General features: G+C 39.5%; 2 protein-coding genes across 2 annotated transcripts; one reads left to right on the forward strand and one right to left on the reverse strand.

The window, feature by feature from the left end:
* Positions 1-10,037: 10,037 nt before the first annotated feature.
* LOC137712761 (probable galactinol--sucrose galactosyltransferase 2) lies at positions 10,038-12,830 on the forward strand. The gene is made up of 6 exons (XM_068451915.1): positions 10,038-10,598; positions 11,128-11,195; positions 11,291-11,425; positions 11,521-11,738; positions 11,946-12,034; positions 12,180-12,830. Exons 1-6 carry the CDS (start codon positions 10,110-10,112, stop codon positions 12,516-12,518), a joined length of 1,338 nt encoding a protein of 445 aa, XP_068308016.1. The 5' UTR covers positions 10,038-10,109; the 3' UTR covers positions 12,519-12,830.
* Positions 12,831-13,786: 956 nt separating this feature from the next.
* Positions 13,787-16,752, reverse strand: LOC137713844 (disease resistance protein RGA2-like). Its single transcript, XM_068453199.1, has one exon. The coding sequence runs from the start codon at positions 16,509-16,511 to the stop codon at positions 14,007-14,009; it is 2,505 nt and encodes an 834-aa protein (XP_068309300.1). The 5' UTR covers positions 16,512-16,752; the 3' UTR covers positions 13,787-14,006.
* Between the last annotated feature and the right edge of the window lie 209 nt (positions 16,753-16,961).

Genomic DNA, 16,961 nt, shown 5'->3' on the forward strand with positions numbered 1-16,961 from the left:
AATCCTCAACAGAATCTCGTAGAACTCCTGGTAGGTGTCACAAGGGGTAGTAGTCGCCATAGAACACCACTTCTTCTTAGTACCCAAACGAAAACGACGAAGCATCTCTGCCGGATTGCCAACAACATCCGGATGATAATGGAACAAGTCAGTAAATCTCTGGTAATACTCGTTTACCGTCAACTTCCCCTGCCTCAACTCCGTGAATTCCTGCTTTTTGCAGTCTATATACTCAGGAGGCACAAACCTTCTCCTGAACAGCTCTCTGAATACTTCCTAATCAGTTATCTCCTCAGGGGATAAACGACGAACCTCCTGCTCCCACCAGGATGCCGAATCCTTACCCAAAAACCAAGATGTCGTCTCAACCCACTTCTCAACAGGGAGATTCCCCTGATTATGCAGAACACAAAAGGTCTTCTCAATATGTTCTAGCCACCGCTCCGCTCCCTCAAAACCCTCGTGGCCCTCGAATTTATCCAGCTTCAGATTGTACGTATTCTCCAGGGTGTCCTCTGGGGAGAGCGGAGCGCCAATTGAATAGCGGTGGCGATAGCTTCCCCCAGTTGAGCTACATCAGGGAAGCTAGGCTCAGTAGAGCAACGTGGTTCCCTACGAGGCGACATAGTTCTGACAGAAGACACCAAAACAATTAGAATATTCACAAAAGTATTGGACTGCCAAACCTAGGCTCTGATACCAAACTAACACACCCCGACTGAGATCAGGGCATGCTGGCCATCACGTGAAGGTGACGTAACCATGTGCACGGTACGGAAGCTAAGAATAATAATAAAAGTATGAATAAATAAAAAACCAAGCTATACACTGCATAAATAACATACATGTGCAAGCGTAAGTGTGAAAAACAATGTTCAGAGCACGGAAAACCTAGTGCAGCCCGGGGGAAACAACACTAAATAAACACACCCAAAGGTGGTCCTACACTGGTGATAATCTGTCAGATATGCCGTGAGAGCCACCAACAGAGCCATCCAAACTAGAACCTCGAGGGGCGCAAAACAGAAAGTGTGAGTGGGCAAAAACAAAGCTTTTCAAAATCATTTCAATATCAAAAGTACTAACCCCTCGCCGTAAAACCTGTATAGTTTCCTAGAAAATAGAATATGCACACATATATAACTCATGCACAGAAATATGCCACGTCGAATGCCTCTATATAGAAATGCAAGTAGTCAGGTAATGTCAAATCAATGCCATGAAATCTGTCAGCTGGAGTCACCTAACGTGACCTGTACGGCTGAATTTAGAGCTCAAATCTCCAACTCACTAACTATACATGCACACGAGTCGGAACCACCTAAAGTGGTCTGTACGACAGGATTGGGTGTAAATAAATACGCTCAAGTGCTACGATCACGTTAAGACTGGGCGAATAATGGCGGGTCACCTACGAGTCGGAACCACCTATAGTGGTCTGTACGACAGGACTGTGCACTTAACTTGGATCCAAGATGAGCGTGTGGTGCGGGAGGTGAACATCACCTGAAAGACTGTGCCTTACTCTGGGCGGGAGCACTAACACCGGGGGTGCAGGTTATGAGCTCTCTATGCATCTCAATTCACTACTAAACATAAACATAAACCATAACTTACCTGGCACTTACCTGTGCGTCCGCAGCACCAAACATATGTATGTATGCAACTAATAATGCATAATTAAACGGGCAAACATAATGCATGGCATATAAAACATATAAACATTTAATTTCATTTTCTGGGAAAATCACAAGTATATAGGTATATACGGAAAACCAAAAGCCCACTCACTGGTATGTAGAAGGGTCATAACCCTCTTGCCTTGAGTGACTGCGCTCGTCCTCGGGATAGGTCTCACCTATATGCGAAACAACTATAAAAATGTTAATTTAAAGCACATAACCCAAACTAGGTAAAAACTTCTCATACAATGCTCAAATGGTGTGTGTGAGTACACCAACGTGATCTACTCAACCTCACGAACATCCCCATATTTTTAAAATAATTTTCTGACACCACACGCGCCCTCATGCGCCGGCCAAGGCACGGCCACACGCGCCACCCACGCGCAGGCACGTGCCTGGCACACTGACGGCTTCAGTTAACGCCGTCAGGAATATTTCGTTAAGTCTGACATATTTCGTTAACACCATTAGGAATATTCCGTCCAAACTGACGAAATATTCCGTCATCGTCTCCGGCCAAACTCTGACGCCGTCGTCGTCGTTGGAAAAATCGAGAAATTTTTCAAACTTCATATCTCATTCATTTTTCACCCAAATTTCACAAAATTGGTACCAAAATGAAGCTTACAACTAGAGGAACAAATCCTTACCACTTTCAAGCACTAAAACCAACGGGAAAACTCCACCAAATTCGGCCAAACCCGCAACTCACGATCCCTACATCCAAAACGTTCAAACGAACCACCCCGAGACTCCTAAGGACCTCACAAAGCTTCGTACAATGCTGAAAGTCCCAAAAACACAAGAATTTACGTGTGCATGAACAGTACTCCGAAATGGACCTATCGGGTTCGACGTGAAAACGAAGGTTCCCTTACCTGAAATGGGTATGGTTGAACTCCTAAGAACCTCATGAGCACAAATATACAATTTTCTTCCACGATCCGTGATGTTTTCGAGTACTTTGGTTCTTGTCCTTACAAGGAAGAAAGGAAAGAGAGGGAGAGAGACAGTGATACAGGACATGAAAAGGATGAGGATGAGTGTGGGTGGGTGTGTGGTCCAAAACAGCCAACCAAAACCCCAAAATAACCACACAACGAAACAAAAATACTAGGGGCAAAACCGTCATTCTACCCCTACGGTACGAAAAATCCGGGACGGGCTGTCACATGTTGGGTTCTTTCAGCAATTCTTCTATCTATTCACTTCTTGTTTCTTAAATGAATCTCTATAACATTCTCATAATTAATTAAAAAAGTTTTAGAAACCCAAAGAGAGTGGCCAAAACACATTCGGGGCTTGAATTGGGTTGAAAAAAAAAAAATCAAATTTTGGCCCAAAAGAATGGCCCAACACAAAGTAGTAATTACCATTACCATACTATGCCAACTGAATTATTTGGCATGCTGAAATTCAGTATAGCAAAAGTTTGGTAAGGTAATGGTAATAGATTTTATCATACAAAAAATTTGGTATGGTAATTGGTACATGGGTTTTGGTACGGTAATCGTACCAATACCACCCCTATTAATATCCATAGATTATTTTAAACGTTAGAACAAATGGACATAGTGAAGATTAATTCTATAGTAGAGTCTTTTCTATTTATCGTTGCTTAGACACTAATTCATGAGTTATATTTTGAAAATTTACACATTCACACCAACATAGTTTGTGGGGAATGAGATTGAAACACTTACTTTTAGTCTAAGTTTAATTTTAATTTTTTGTTTTAAGTAAAGTTAGTTATTGTTACAAATAAAGTAATAATTGTTCCACTTGAGGCTTTGCTTAGTAACAGGGCCAATCCTGCCTAATCAACAGTGATTCTCGCGTCAAACGGTAGAGTTTTGGCATGGGACAGGGTGATTAGTTGGTTTTGTAGCTGTTTCAACTCGAGTTACTAAGTCCTTAGGGGTGTTCTACACCTAGTGCCCTAAAGCCCTTGTGGTTTGGGAGTCGTTGACCTAAAGCTCGTTACATGAGTTGGATCAAAAGCTTAAGGGAACTAACATTGCACAACCTGTAACAACCCGTCCCGGGATTTACGTAAGAAAATGGGTATTTTTGTATTTTCACTAAGTTTGGGGGATACTTTCTTTTTTAAAATTGTTTTTGAGCCTTAATTGGTGAGCCCAAGGGGCCCACCCCCTGTTTTGTTCCCCGGTTGCTTTCCCTTTCCCTTTTCTTTTATTTCTTCTGAAAAGTCTCTCTCTCCCCCCTCACCCATTCTCTCTGTCTTTCTCTCCCTCCCTTCGAGTAGAACTCACCCACACACACAGACACACCCATGCCCACACCTATAGCTCTTTTCTAACCCCGTGGTTGTGTTTTGGACGTCAAATCATGAAGAAACCACCTCGGAGACATTTCCCAGTTTTTCGGCGAGCACCGCCCCTTTCGAGGCAATTTCCGGCCAAACCACGGCGAGTTGGCTGGCGTGCAAGGTATCAATCTCTTCGTCTCGTTGAGTACTACAACTTTCATTTTTGTTTCACCCAATTTCATTGAGTATTGAAGAAGTTATACTCATTTGAATCTTACCCAGTTTCTGGCGGACACCCGTGGCTTCCAGGCTGTTTTTCGGCCAACTCCGGCCACGATGACGGGAACCAAGGGTATATTTCGATTCCTTACCTTCGGGGCTTCAATTTCGTATATTGAATGACATGTTTTGGTTGAGTTTTGAGCTCCATCGGAGCTTGGGAATTCTCCGACCGAAAACCGGCCTTCTCCTTCCTTGGAATCTGGCGAACCACCAAACCCAAGGCCTTTGGGCCTTTCCTGCCAAGCCCAAAACCCTGGGCAGCCCAACCCAACCTTTTTATTGATTTATTTTTTTGTTTTGTTAATTTAATGGCCTTTGGGCCGTTTCCTTTAGGGCCTTCGACCCGTTAACCCTAAACCCATTAGACCAAACCCTTAGGCCCAAACCCAGATCCAACCCAAGTCCAAACCCTTTAACCCAACCCGGATCCAAGCCCAGACCCGTTTGACCTGCTGACCCGGACCCGGTCTGACCGTTGACTTTTTGGGTTTTCGTGTGGGACCCCTCCTACGCTAATTTCGACGTTCTGAACCCGTTTCCGATGTCCGTTTTCCCAAATTCAATTGTTTGAGTAGAGTTTGACTAAATGTACCATTTATGTGCTTAGGGGCGATTATCTGTGGCGTTTCTTTCTTCGCTAGATGGCGTGGCTTTTCGACGGCGAAGTACTGTGAGTGGACCCCTTCTAAAAATGCATGTTTTGATAGTATAAATGCATACATGAAAAGCATGATTTGATGATTATGTTTTATAAAACGTTTTACGAGATAACATGCTTACTGAGGCTAGTTTGAATTATTACTATTTTTCCTATAACCCATGTTCTTATAGAATATCTGATGGATGACGATATGATATTTAGAACATGTTTAGAACACCTCTTTATAGTATAGATGATGCATGACTTTATACTATGAAGTTATTTTCAATATATGTATGTTCACTGGTTTTGTACTTACCTAGTGGTCCTTTCCGCTACGGGACGTAGGGATAGATTCGGTCCGTCCCGGGCGACGGTTTGGTGTTGGCATAGGGCCTGGAGTGTGTTTCCTCTGGCTGTTTAGCACAGAGACGGGGAGCCGGCATAGGGCCTGGAGTGTGTTTCCTCTGGCTGTTTAGCACAGAGACGGGGAGCCGGCATGGGGCCTGGAAAGTTGTATCGGACATTCACTAGTGTTTATTATTTATGCGAGTTATGATTTGAGACACTGCACGACATGCTAGATTTCGGAAAACCTATGTTTATCATTATATATATGTGTTTTCATAAAACCTGGGGGTTAGTATGTTGATAACTGTTTTATTATATATATATCAACTTGGTCCACTCATGTTTGTTTTGCGCCCCCTTCAGGACTTAGAATCGAGGCATACAATCCCGACGTCCAGGCACTTTCGCATTGACATCTTCGAGTCCTCTCGGTGTAGGACCCACTCTTTTATTTCATTCAATTTTATATTATTTTCTTCTAGTGTTCTAGATTAGAGGTGTGCCCTGAACACGATCCTTATTTGCATATTCATTATTCTTTTATATTATAAGCCTTATTTATCCCTTGTTTTCAGCATTTGCACTTAATAAATGGCTTTCGTCACCCTCGGGTGTCGGCCAGCACGTGCCTGTCCTGGTATTCAGGGAATATCGGGGTCGAGGAGTGTCACGACCACCGCTATTACTAAATAATAAAATTAAAAAAAGAGAGAAAAAAAAATATATCATGTTATTATGTGTAAAGTGTTAAATAAAGAGGATGAAATGTAGGGATTTTAGTCGAGTATCCTTAACTATGTTGGTTCACTTTACACCAAAGGAAGTTCATGAAATATTTTCTAATTGATTCTAAATGGCTTCGGCTCTGTGGTGGGATTAGTTGGAACTTTTGGATAGATGTTTTAATTTTTCATGTTTTCTATTGATTGCAACTTGAAGATGAAAATTTTGTCTTAGTTGAGTTTTAATAAAATTTTCTAGTTTGTTAGTTTTTGTTTTTGTTTTTTCATAGTTTTGTTTTGCTTGAGGACGAGCAAAAAACTAAGTTTGGGGGTATTTTGATGATTCAATATTGTATTATATATTTGACCTTATTCTTAATATAATTTGATAATTATTTTGGTAGAATTTTGATACTTTGCTTTATATTTTCAATATAGGACATTCGACTTCTTCTGGAGCAAAACATGTTCAAACAGACGAATTTTGGAGTGATTCAAATTGGAGGATATTCGTATGTTCCTTAGCTTATTCGTACCAAAATTTGGGATTTTTATACCAAGTAGTTATTTTCTGGCGATGGAATAAAGGAGCATTGCGCAGTGCTGAAAAATGATGTATTTGGGCTTAAATTGCATTTTTGGAGCTCAAGATGACCTCAGATGGGTTTGTGGCCTTCTGGAGAAGTGTTCAGAATAGTCCAAACTTTAAATTCAGATATTTTAGGCCAGTTTTGGAGCTGATTTGGGTTCAAAACTAGGGATGACAATCCTAACTGTTAAACCCGATAATCGTGGATAACCGCTCGAATGGATTGGATTTGGATATGAAAATTTTATGGTATGGAAATGGGGAAAACCCGTGAACTTTATTCGGTTATGGTTTTGGATATGGTTATAGGGGTCCCCAATCTGTATCCGTCTCCGAATCCGACCCAAATATATATATATATATATATATTTGATATGTAATAACGTTTTTTTCAATTTACTGAACCCTCTCTATACTAATTCATTATGCATGCATCAAACCCTATACTATCTTTATAATGCACCAAACATCATGCATGGGGCATACCAACAACCTTATCAATTCAATACTCTTATTGTTATACTCAACCAAATTAATTCATTGAATCATTTTAGGGAAGTGTTATTGGCACTCCAAAAATCTCATTATACACTTCTCACAAGTGTATTTTTCTTTCCTAATATAGAAAACTTGGAGTGTAGAATGAGATTTTTGGAGTGCCAATAACAATTCCCTCATTTTATATATCAATTATTAAATATTACAAGTTTATCAGATTCATCTCTCTTCAAGAGTCTCATTGTCAAGAAATTGGTGCATGTTATCATGAACAACTTCAAATATATTGGTAATTTTTAGTAATTGGATGTTGCTATTTAATGACGGAATTAGTATCTACTAAAATTTATAATGCGTCAATTGGATAAATATAATTTTTTTTTTTAATTTTTTTGACGAAGATGGATATAACCGATAACCGATTGAAAATCCATTACCCGGTGGATATGGTTATGGATAATCTTCGATAGTTAATTTGTGGTTATGGATATGGTTAATCTTCGTGGTTATGGGGATGAATATAGCATTTCTGTCCCCAAACCGAACCGTTGCCATTCCTATTCAAAACGTGGTTGTGAAGCATTTTGGGTGAATTTACCAAGTTACTTTAGGATTATATTTCCTAATTTATTATGTTTCCTAGTTTTTAGAAGACATTTTCTAGTAAGTATTTAATTTTGTAGTAGTATAAATAAGGTTATTTAGCCATTAGAAAAGTAGGGGGGAGAACAGAGGCATCAATTTGGAGAACTTAGCTAGGCATCAAAGGTGTTTTCTATCATTTTTCTATTTCAATAAAATTTCTTTTGTTTTATGGTTGTTCGTAACTAGTTTCCGTTTCCTAGGGAGATACCTTGAGCCTTAACATGAATATGTAGTCTTTATTTGATTGCTTATGATATTATGCATGCATACTTTGAATTATTAATCATTGTGTTTAAACTATCTCTATATCTTAATGCTTAGCTACCATTATGATGTTTAGATAAGTAATTGGATGCAATTTGGTCGGAATGCCATCAGAGGATTGAGTATTGCTTCTTGTGATTGATAGTTGTAAGTTCACCTAGGGCGAATGCCACGTCTTAGGGGTTGCATGGTTTTTCAATGGGTTTTCACAAAGCGTAAGGAGTCATGCATGTTTATATTTGATCTGAATGCCACAGACAGATTGCATGTTTGATATATGTTATAGCTTGAATGCCACATGTAGAATATGCATATGGAAAACCTAACCTTCAAAGTTGCATGTGTAATTCATAAGTAATTGGTAAATCTACATAGGATTGTTAAGGGGACGGCGGAACCCTAGGCTTTTACAATGTGGTTTTCAAAACGTTTTCCTTTGTTTTCTTTACTTTGCTAATTTCTTTAATCATTTTAGTTAAATTCGTTTTTATTATTTTTAAATTTAAAATCAACTTTTTCCAATCTTTGTTTTCAAATAATTAATTAAGATTTGGTATTTACATAAATTATTCATTCAATCCTTGTAGAAATGACCTTACTTGAGCCGTTTATACTACAACTACCTTATTCTCTTGCAAGTATTTTTTTAATGTTTTTATCCCTACTTTTGCAGGTGGTAAAAATCCTATCATTCACCTCAACCAATCTTAATTGTATTCCAAGACTCTTAATATAAGATTGACATAAAAGGAAATCAAATCACAATATCTACACTAATATCTAATATTAAATTCCTATTATATGTTGTAGACCAAAATGTCTTACTTTATATCATTTCAAGTCCATCTTATTCTAACACGCAAGTTACATTTTATGCTTCTTTGAAGCCTTTTAATCTGCCCATGCAGATATCCTTCATATAATGAAACCATGATAACCTGCATGTGTGAATACATCTCTAAAACAATCATGCATCACTTTTGTTAGACAAAACAAGCATACAACCGATACTTGTGCCCAACCGACATAACTGAAAATACCACAGGGCACATGTCCATGTAAAATATCTCAAAATTTCGTATCACGAGAAGAAAAAGGTAAGGCCAGCACGTATTGTTTTCTTCTGTAATTGGTGTTCTGCAATTGGAATGACGTATCACGAACGTTTCTTGAATGAATCTAATTTTCGATCTTTTCGTTGCATGTAGTTGCCTTCTTTTCTGGACTGGTTTGGCTGGGGTACATGGGATGCCTTTTACACCGATGTCACAGCTGAGGGTGTGGATCAAGGCCTTAAAAGGTAATAAGACATGTTATCATATTTAACTTGCTATTTACTGTAACTTGAATCTACCATCAGTTTATTAAATCGCTATTTTTTGTTTTATAATGATTGTAGCTTATCGGAGGGAGGCAAGGATTCTAATCGTTGTACCTCCGCGGTTCCTAATCGTTGACGACGGTTGGCAACAGATTGAAAATAAAGACAAGGATTCTGGTGTTGTTGTACAAGAAGGAGCATAGTAACGCTTTAATCATTTTTCCTACCGTTCTCTTTCCATGTTCTGCGTGCATGATTGGCATAGGATGCGTTTGGATCTTCTTTTGTCGTCTTCTTACGCACAATCATTCATTGCTTTTTTTTATCTAATTAAAGGAGCTGTTTAGTTAATGGGAGTATGTTAATTGCAGGTTTGCAAGTAGGTTGACAGGAATCAAAGAGAACGAAAAATTCCAAAAGAATGACCTGAAACACTTTGTGGATGAAACCAAGCAGCATCACAATGTGAAATAAGGTAATGCTAGGATCTAAGAATACATTATTTTTTGTTCTTGAAAATGGTAGGTGACAGTAAAGATGACGCGGAAAATCATGTGTTACGATCTTTAGAATTAAAACATGAATTCTGTTACCGATATATGTGATGGTGGAATGAATGATCTGACTATGTTAACAACAAACAATAATTTTTTTGTCGAATTCTGTGTGCTCTGCTTGACATTTTATGATGTTTTATTAATATTAGAATTTATTTTAAGAGTTGTACGGCAAGTAGTATTGTTACTAATTCGGCGAATTTATGTTTCTTGCTGGCACAGATTTGTTTATGTATGGCATGCTCTAGCTGGGTACTGGGGTGGAGTAAAACCAGCTGCTACTGGCATGGAACACTATGACACTGCTTTAGCATACCCAGTGACGTCCCCTGGTGTAGAGGGCAACCAACCAGATATAGTTATGGACAGCTTAACAGTTCATGGTCTTGGTTTGGTACATCCGAAGAAAGTTTTCAATTTCTACAATGAGCTTCATTCCTACTTGGCTTCCTGTGGAGTTGATGGAGTTAAGGTTGATGTTCAGAACATCATTGAGACTCTAGGGTCTGGTCATGGTGGAAGAGTTTCTCTGACCCGCAGCTACCACCAGGCACTTGAGGCTTCGGTTGCTCGAAATTTTGCTGACAATGGATGCATTTCTTGCATGTGTCACAACACTGATGGGCTCTACAGTGCCAAGCAGACTGCTGTGGTCAGAGCCTCTGATGACTTCTATCCCCGGGATCCTGCTTCACACACGATTCACATATCTTCCGTTGCTTATAACACCCTGTTCCTTGGAGAATTCATGCAACCTGACTGGGATATGTTTCACGTAAGTAAAATAATGAAGCATTTTTTATCTTATTTTGTTAGTTCGTTATGTCTTGGACATTTGGTACTGTTTGCTCTTTCCTGGATGATGATTTATGGACACTTGGTGAGGAGCCATTTCCTCGAATGTCCTCTATTCATGTACACACTCGTAAAATTTACAGTTCTATTGTTATTGTAAAACATAGTTTAAGATTTACAATTGCAATTTGTTTGATTTTTGTTTTCCTTTTCTGGATGATGATTTATGGAAACCTAATGAGGAGCCATTTCCTCAAAGGGCCTGAGTTTAGTGTCTAGTCATGTACGTGCTCATTAACTTATGGTTATATTATAATTGTAAATATAGTTGTTGATGTATATTAGTCTATTCTATTTGGTGGAGGCTTGAAACATCAATATTTATGTTTATTCAAGATTTACAATTGCAATTTGTGTGATTATCTGCAATCGTTTTGGTTGATTATGCATGACATTCAGTGTCATTAAGAAAACAAACTCATCTGTGTATATCATGATATCCTTTGCAGAGTTTGCACCCAGCGGCAGAGTACCACGGTGCAGCCCGTGCTGTTGGTGGATGTGCGATCTATGTGAGGTAATTCTATGCATCAAAGTATCAAACAAATTTATTCTATTGCCACTTCATGAGTTAGGAGTTCTAATGCATAAGTTTGGTATTTCTATGAATAGTGATAAGCCAGGCAATCACAATTTTGACCTCCTAAGGAAGCTGGTTCTCCCTGATGGATCTGTCCTCCGTGCCAAGTTACCTGGCAGGCCTACACGTGATTGTCTCTTCGCTGATCCAGCAAGAGACAGGACAAGGTTTGTTCTATTTACTTCTCTTTATGCTTTTCCCAAGTTATGTTAAAATTGAGAGCCTCCATGAGTAAAGCTTGTGTGAATAATTCTCTTTGCAGCTTGCTCAAAATATGGAATGTCAACAATCTCTCTGGTGTGGTTGGTGTGTTTAACTGTCAAGGTGCCGGTTGGTGCAAGATTGAAAAGAAGACACGCATTCATGATTACTCTCCCGGTACCCTCAGTGGTTCTGTTCGTGCCGCTGATGTTGAGGCCATTGCTCAAGTTGCTGGTGCTGATTGGAATGGAGAAACAGTAGTTTATGCTCATAAGTCAGGTACCACTACTTTGTTTACAGAAGCTAGTTTGAAGGAACACTTTAGATTGCCATGGAAGCAGCAGAGTTCTCTAATAACGTGTCAATATGATAATGGCGAAGTTTTAAGAAGAATTCTACCTGCCTTTGTTATGAATCGTAACATTATTCTCATAGTATTCCTGCTCTTCAACTTTGTAACGATATGAAACGTTGATTGATTGTCAGGTGATGTTCTTCGGTTGCCAAAAGGTGCTTCAGTGCCTGTGACTCTTAAAGTTCTTGACTATGAGGTTTTCCATTTCTGTCCTCTCAAGGTTAGTCATGCTATCACCAACATTTATTTGAACGTGAAAAGTTCCAATCATTGCAAAGGATTTTACTAACTGATAATTTTGTATAACAACAATAACAAAGCCTTTTCCCACTAAGTGGGGTAACTGATAATTTTGTACTTTGCAGGAAATTACATCCGACCTCTCATTTGCACCAATAGGCCTACTTGACATGTTCAATTCAAGTGCTGCTGTGGAGCAGGTTGAAATCCATTTGGCTTCTGACAAGAAACCTGAGCTTTCTAATGGAGAAGTTAGCGAGAACCGATCCCCAACTGCAACAATTGGTCTCAAAACCAGAGGATGTGGAAGGTTTGGAGCATACTGTTCCCAGCGGCCGCTGAAGTGCACTGTTGACAACGCCGAGACCAACTTCGAGTATGACTCTGCATCTGGATTAACGACGATTACCATCCCGGTACCCGAAAAAGAGATGTACAGATGGTCAGTAGAGATCCAAGTGTAAGTGGTCTGATCTGATATGAAGAGTTTAGCTATTAGGACATTGTCTTGCATGTGAAGAGATGATGATGTGTGGTTAAGCAAGATGGATTGAGAGACTCAAGTGCCTGGGAAGTAACTAGATTATCCAATAATGTTGTAGTTTTCCAGTTTCATAGGTTATGTTGCTAAGAAAGAGTGGCCAATGTTGTAGCGTTCTGGTTTCTCTTTATTAATAGAAGTGCCTATCTTTCCTACTTGTATCGTGTTTCCTTCTTTATGTTTTCTTGAGAGACGATTGATGCAGTTGTAGATTGGTTAAGCGTTCATCTTTGCACTCGAGGTTTTGAAATCAATACATCATTCTCCGGATATCACTACTTTTGGATATGTAGGATAATAAGATATAGGCGAGAGTGCGTGAACCGGTGGCTCAATACGTGGTTCACGTGTTTGGTCATTTAAGCTTTACACGTGAACAAGGCACGTGGGTCACGAATGTATCAAATAAATTATAAAAATATTGAAGTTAAAAAATATAGATTAATATCGATTGATCATGTAGCATATGGAGGCCGTGGGATTTATGGATTTGATCACGTCTGGTGATAAAATTAGTCTTCAAAGTCCACCACGAGATTAAGAGATTGGATACTCCCTTGTGAGTTGACCGAGTGTCGAGCGTGCAGAGTATTTGAAGGATAAATCTCTACAAGAACTCATTGACTGATGTAAGCTATTTGTTAGATCAGTTGGGTCCACGCCGTCGGCCGGGACCCGAACTCCATCATGTACCTGAGGCTCACCCCCGTCTGCGGTGTGGTCGGAACAGAAAACCAGATGGACTCCACGGTGTGGTTGTAACAGAAATTCAGATGGAGGAGTTAATTTTTCTGGCTTCCGACTGAGTTAGTTACTGCATTGCATTTGGGATTAGTTCATTCTCTTTGGTGTTTCTGAGAATTGGATTAGAGCATTACATCATTAACCTGAATGACAAATAACAAAGTTTTCACTCTGCGTAAGTCTTCGGGGCTTGAAATCAAGAAGTTGATTATTGTTTAGTAAAAATTTTATTTTATTTTGTTATGAGATGGGTCAAAATTTGACTTAGCGGGCAACCTTTCTTCTATTTAAATGCTGAATTCGTCTCATAGTTTTACCTAGTTTGATGACGCTGAAATCTCCGACTGTCGGAATTACTAGATCGGAGAGTACCGCTTCTAAAAGACTTGAGTTTCCAAGAAACAAATAAGCAAGTAAAATAGTCAAGTAAGGTTGATTCAAAGTGTGACTGATAAGGAAGGAGTTTGATGTAAATAAGGTTGATTAAATTGGAGTAATATTACAATAAATCAAACATGTTTTAATCTACTGAAATATAAATCAACTTGTGCCCCCACCACAATTTACATTGGCCGGAACAAACTACAAGCAACTCAGAAACTAAGACAAACAGAGGCAGGCGGCATTGAAGACAGCAGTGTATGTTTCTATTCGCATCTTGAGAAATTCATAGCCCTTCAAAAGAAACATTTGGAACATGAGAAATCTTTGGCCAATCTTCTCCTGTGTTGCGCTGACATCTCCTCTCCAAATCAGGGCAATCTGCAATCCTAACCTTTGTTAAGGCAGTGAGGCGATGCATCTCATCTGGCAAAGACAACAGTTTGGGACATGATTCGAGTATAAGCCTTCTAAGCGATGTGAAACTTGTCAACCACCTAGGTAATGCCTCCAAATTCTCACAATCCCCAATAATCAAGACTCGTAGTGTGTTTGTGCATCCTTGAAACCATTCAGGCAATGCCACCATTCGTGGTACTTCTACAATCCCCAATTTTTGGAGCCTTAGTGGAATTACCTGATAGTTTTTCATCACCAAATCAAGTTGTTTACAGCTGATTATCATCAGAGTGTGTAATGACGCAAGATAACTTGTATCACGCGGCAGACACGTTAGATTATGACACTCCCCAAGAAAAAGATATCGAAGTGATGTCAAGCATCCCACTCCATTCTCTGGAAAACTTGATTGTTTTGTGGTTATTACAAGGCGTCTGAGGCTGATCAACTTTCTCATGTCTCTAGGAAACTCTTCAAGATTCACGCATCGGATAAACAGAGTTTGCAAGCTCTGCAGCTTACAAATTGAATTGGGTAGTGCGGTGATTCTTTCATTTCTAGCCAAGTGCAGGCTTCTCAAATGCTTCAAAGAACCAATGGAACCCGGCAACAAATTGCAAGATGCATTGGTTAACTTAAGTAGTCGCAGATATTTGAATCTTGAAATGCAAGTGCTGAGGAAGGATTCATCAATATTTTCACAACTCCGTACTTGTATAGTCCGCACTTTATTCAACTTTTGCAAGGTTGTTGAAACATTTTGGCCAACTTCCAAAAATGTTAGATGTCTAACATTTTCAGAGACGCCCTTGGTGCCTGCAGAGTCTACTGTCAAACTCTCACCTTGTGCGACTGATTGTACAAGGTCATGGATGAGATCATGCATATCAAATGTATAGCAGAAAGTGCAATCTTTAACATTTTGAAAGAAAGATCTCTCCCTTAACTCTTTGAAATAAAGCTCACCAACATCTTCCAACTCCATATTCCCATGATCACGAGATTCAAGGATTCCATGTGCCATCCAATCACTGATCAAGTCCATGGTATTAAATCCAATGTAATTCTTTGGAAGGATTGAACAGCTGGCAAGGCACTGCTTCAAATGAGAGGGCAATTGAGTATAACTCAGTCTCAAAGCAGGTAGAATGTGACCATCTCCCTCTTGTTCTAATTCCCATATCTCAGAATCTCTAATCAATTTCCACCGACGCTCATCAGTCTTTGAGTAAAGTTGACTCCCTAAGGTTTTCACAGCTAAGGGAACCCCTCCGCACTTTTTTACAATATCTTTTCCCATTTCATAGAGGCTTGGATGTTGTCTTTCTTGTCCTTCTTCAAATGCACATTTTACAAACAATGACAAACTGTCCTCAAAAGAGAGAACTTCTAAATTTATGTATGTTCCAACTGTGCCCATGATTGAAGCAACTGAGATATTCCGTGTCGTCACCACAATCTTAGATCCTATCTTGGCCCCCTCTATCAACAAATCTCTCAACTCGCTCCATTTGATACGATCTTCGTTCCACACATCATCTAGGACAAGGAGAAATTTTTTATCCTTTAAAGCATCTCGTAGTTGTGCTTGCAACTGATCCAGAGACAAACCTTCACTGATCTGTGTACCTAATGCAGAGCCAAGGATCTCTTTTGTCAATCTAGTAACATCAAAGTCCACTGACACATACTGCCACATTCTTAATTCAAAACTCCCAACGACTCTCTCATCATTGTACACCAACTTGGCAAGTGTGGTCTTCCCTAAACCTCCCAATCCCACTATAGGAATAATAGACAGATTCCTATTAACCCCACCTTGATGATCATCGCCTTGTACCATTAGAAGATCAACAATTTCATTTTTTTCTGTTTCTCTGCCAATAACCTCCGAAGCACGGACAAAGGAGTGGGTTGTATTCCTGTTCTCCCTTACATGGTCACCAAGACGAGGGTGATGATGAACAGTTCGAAGATCAGCAAAATTCTTATCATCTTTAAGCTCCTGTAACTGCTGTCTTATGTCCTTAATTTCATGACCTACTCGCAAGCGGAATGCAACTGGATTAGAGCGGGAAAAGAAACGGCGTACCTTTCTAGTTGTGCCACTGCCACGAACCACTTGTCTTCGCAAAGCTTCGCACTCAAACTCGTCCAACAGATCCTCCGCATCAAGGAACACATCTTTAAGTTGTCGTAGCCAACTGCGTAGGCCACTGTTACGTGCTTGCTTCTCTTCGGCATCCAAGAGCACGTCTCTGATTGTGGACATGGTGCGTCCAAGTTTCTGCAGATCCGCTTGAACACACCACGCCAAGCAAATCTCCTCAGAAGCAATGGAGCTGAGCCTTTCAATGAGTTTGGCTGCCAACGGAAATGCAAGCTCGGCCATCTTTCTTTCTTTCTTTAGTTCGTTCTTTCTTTCTTGACGAGATGAGTGCAGGGGAATTGAGATAGTATGAATAATGATGATGATGCTTCCTTATGATAAGGTACATAAAAAAGCAATGGATGCATCCTTATGGTAAGGTATATTTCTTGCGTGGGAATTGAGATAGTATGAATAATGATGATGATGCTTCCTTATGATAAGGTACATAAAATATTGATTAGTTATGAGAGCTGATTTTGGAGAAATTTTTAGTTGTGACGGGAATACAAGTGGTACATCACGTGTTTTAATAGGAGTGGTGGAAAATTTTATTTTTTAAGTTATTAACTTTTTAGCACACATATCCAACCATTTATATAGTGACACGTAGTGTACTATCCCGTGTACCGGTCACATTGAAAAATCTCTCCTGATTTTGAGCATGTTTCAACCTCTCCATCTAAAATTTTG

The sequence above is a fragment of the Pyrus communis genome, chromosome 13 (genome assembly GCF_963583255.1).
Source record: "Pyrus communis chromosome 13, drPyrComm1.1, whole genome shotgun sequence".
Lineage (NCBI taxonomy): Eukaryota > Viridiplantae > Streptophyta > Magnoliopsida > Rosales > Rosaceae > Pyrus > Pyrus communis.

Bases quoted from the DNA above. Each gene is read 5' to 3' on its own strand.
- LOC137712761 (XM_068451915.1), top strand. From the start codon at position 10,110: ATGGAACACTATGACACTGCTTTAGCATACCCAGTGACGTCCCCTGGT. The intron at 10,599-11,127 runs GTAAGTAAAATA...TATCCTTTGCAG, and splicing joins CTGACTGGGATATGTTTCAC to AGTTTGCACCCAGCGGCAGA. The intron at 11,196-11,290 runs GTAATTCTATGC...TTCTATGAATAG, and splicing joins GGATGTGCGATCTATGTGAG to TGATAAGCCAGGCAATCACA.
- LOC137713844 (XM_068453199.1), bottom strand. From the start codon at position 16,511: ATGGCCGAGCTTGCATTTCCGTTGGCAGCCAAACTCATTGAAAGGCTC.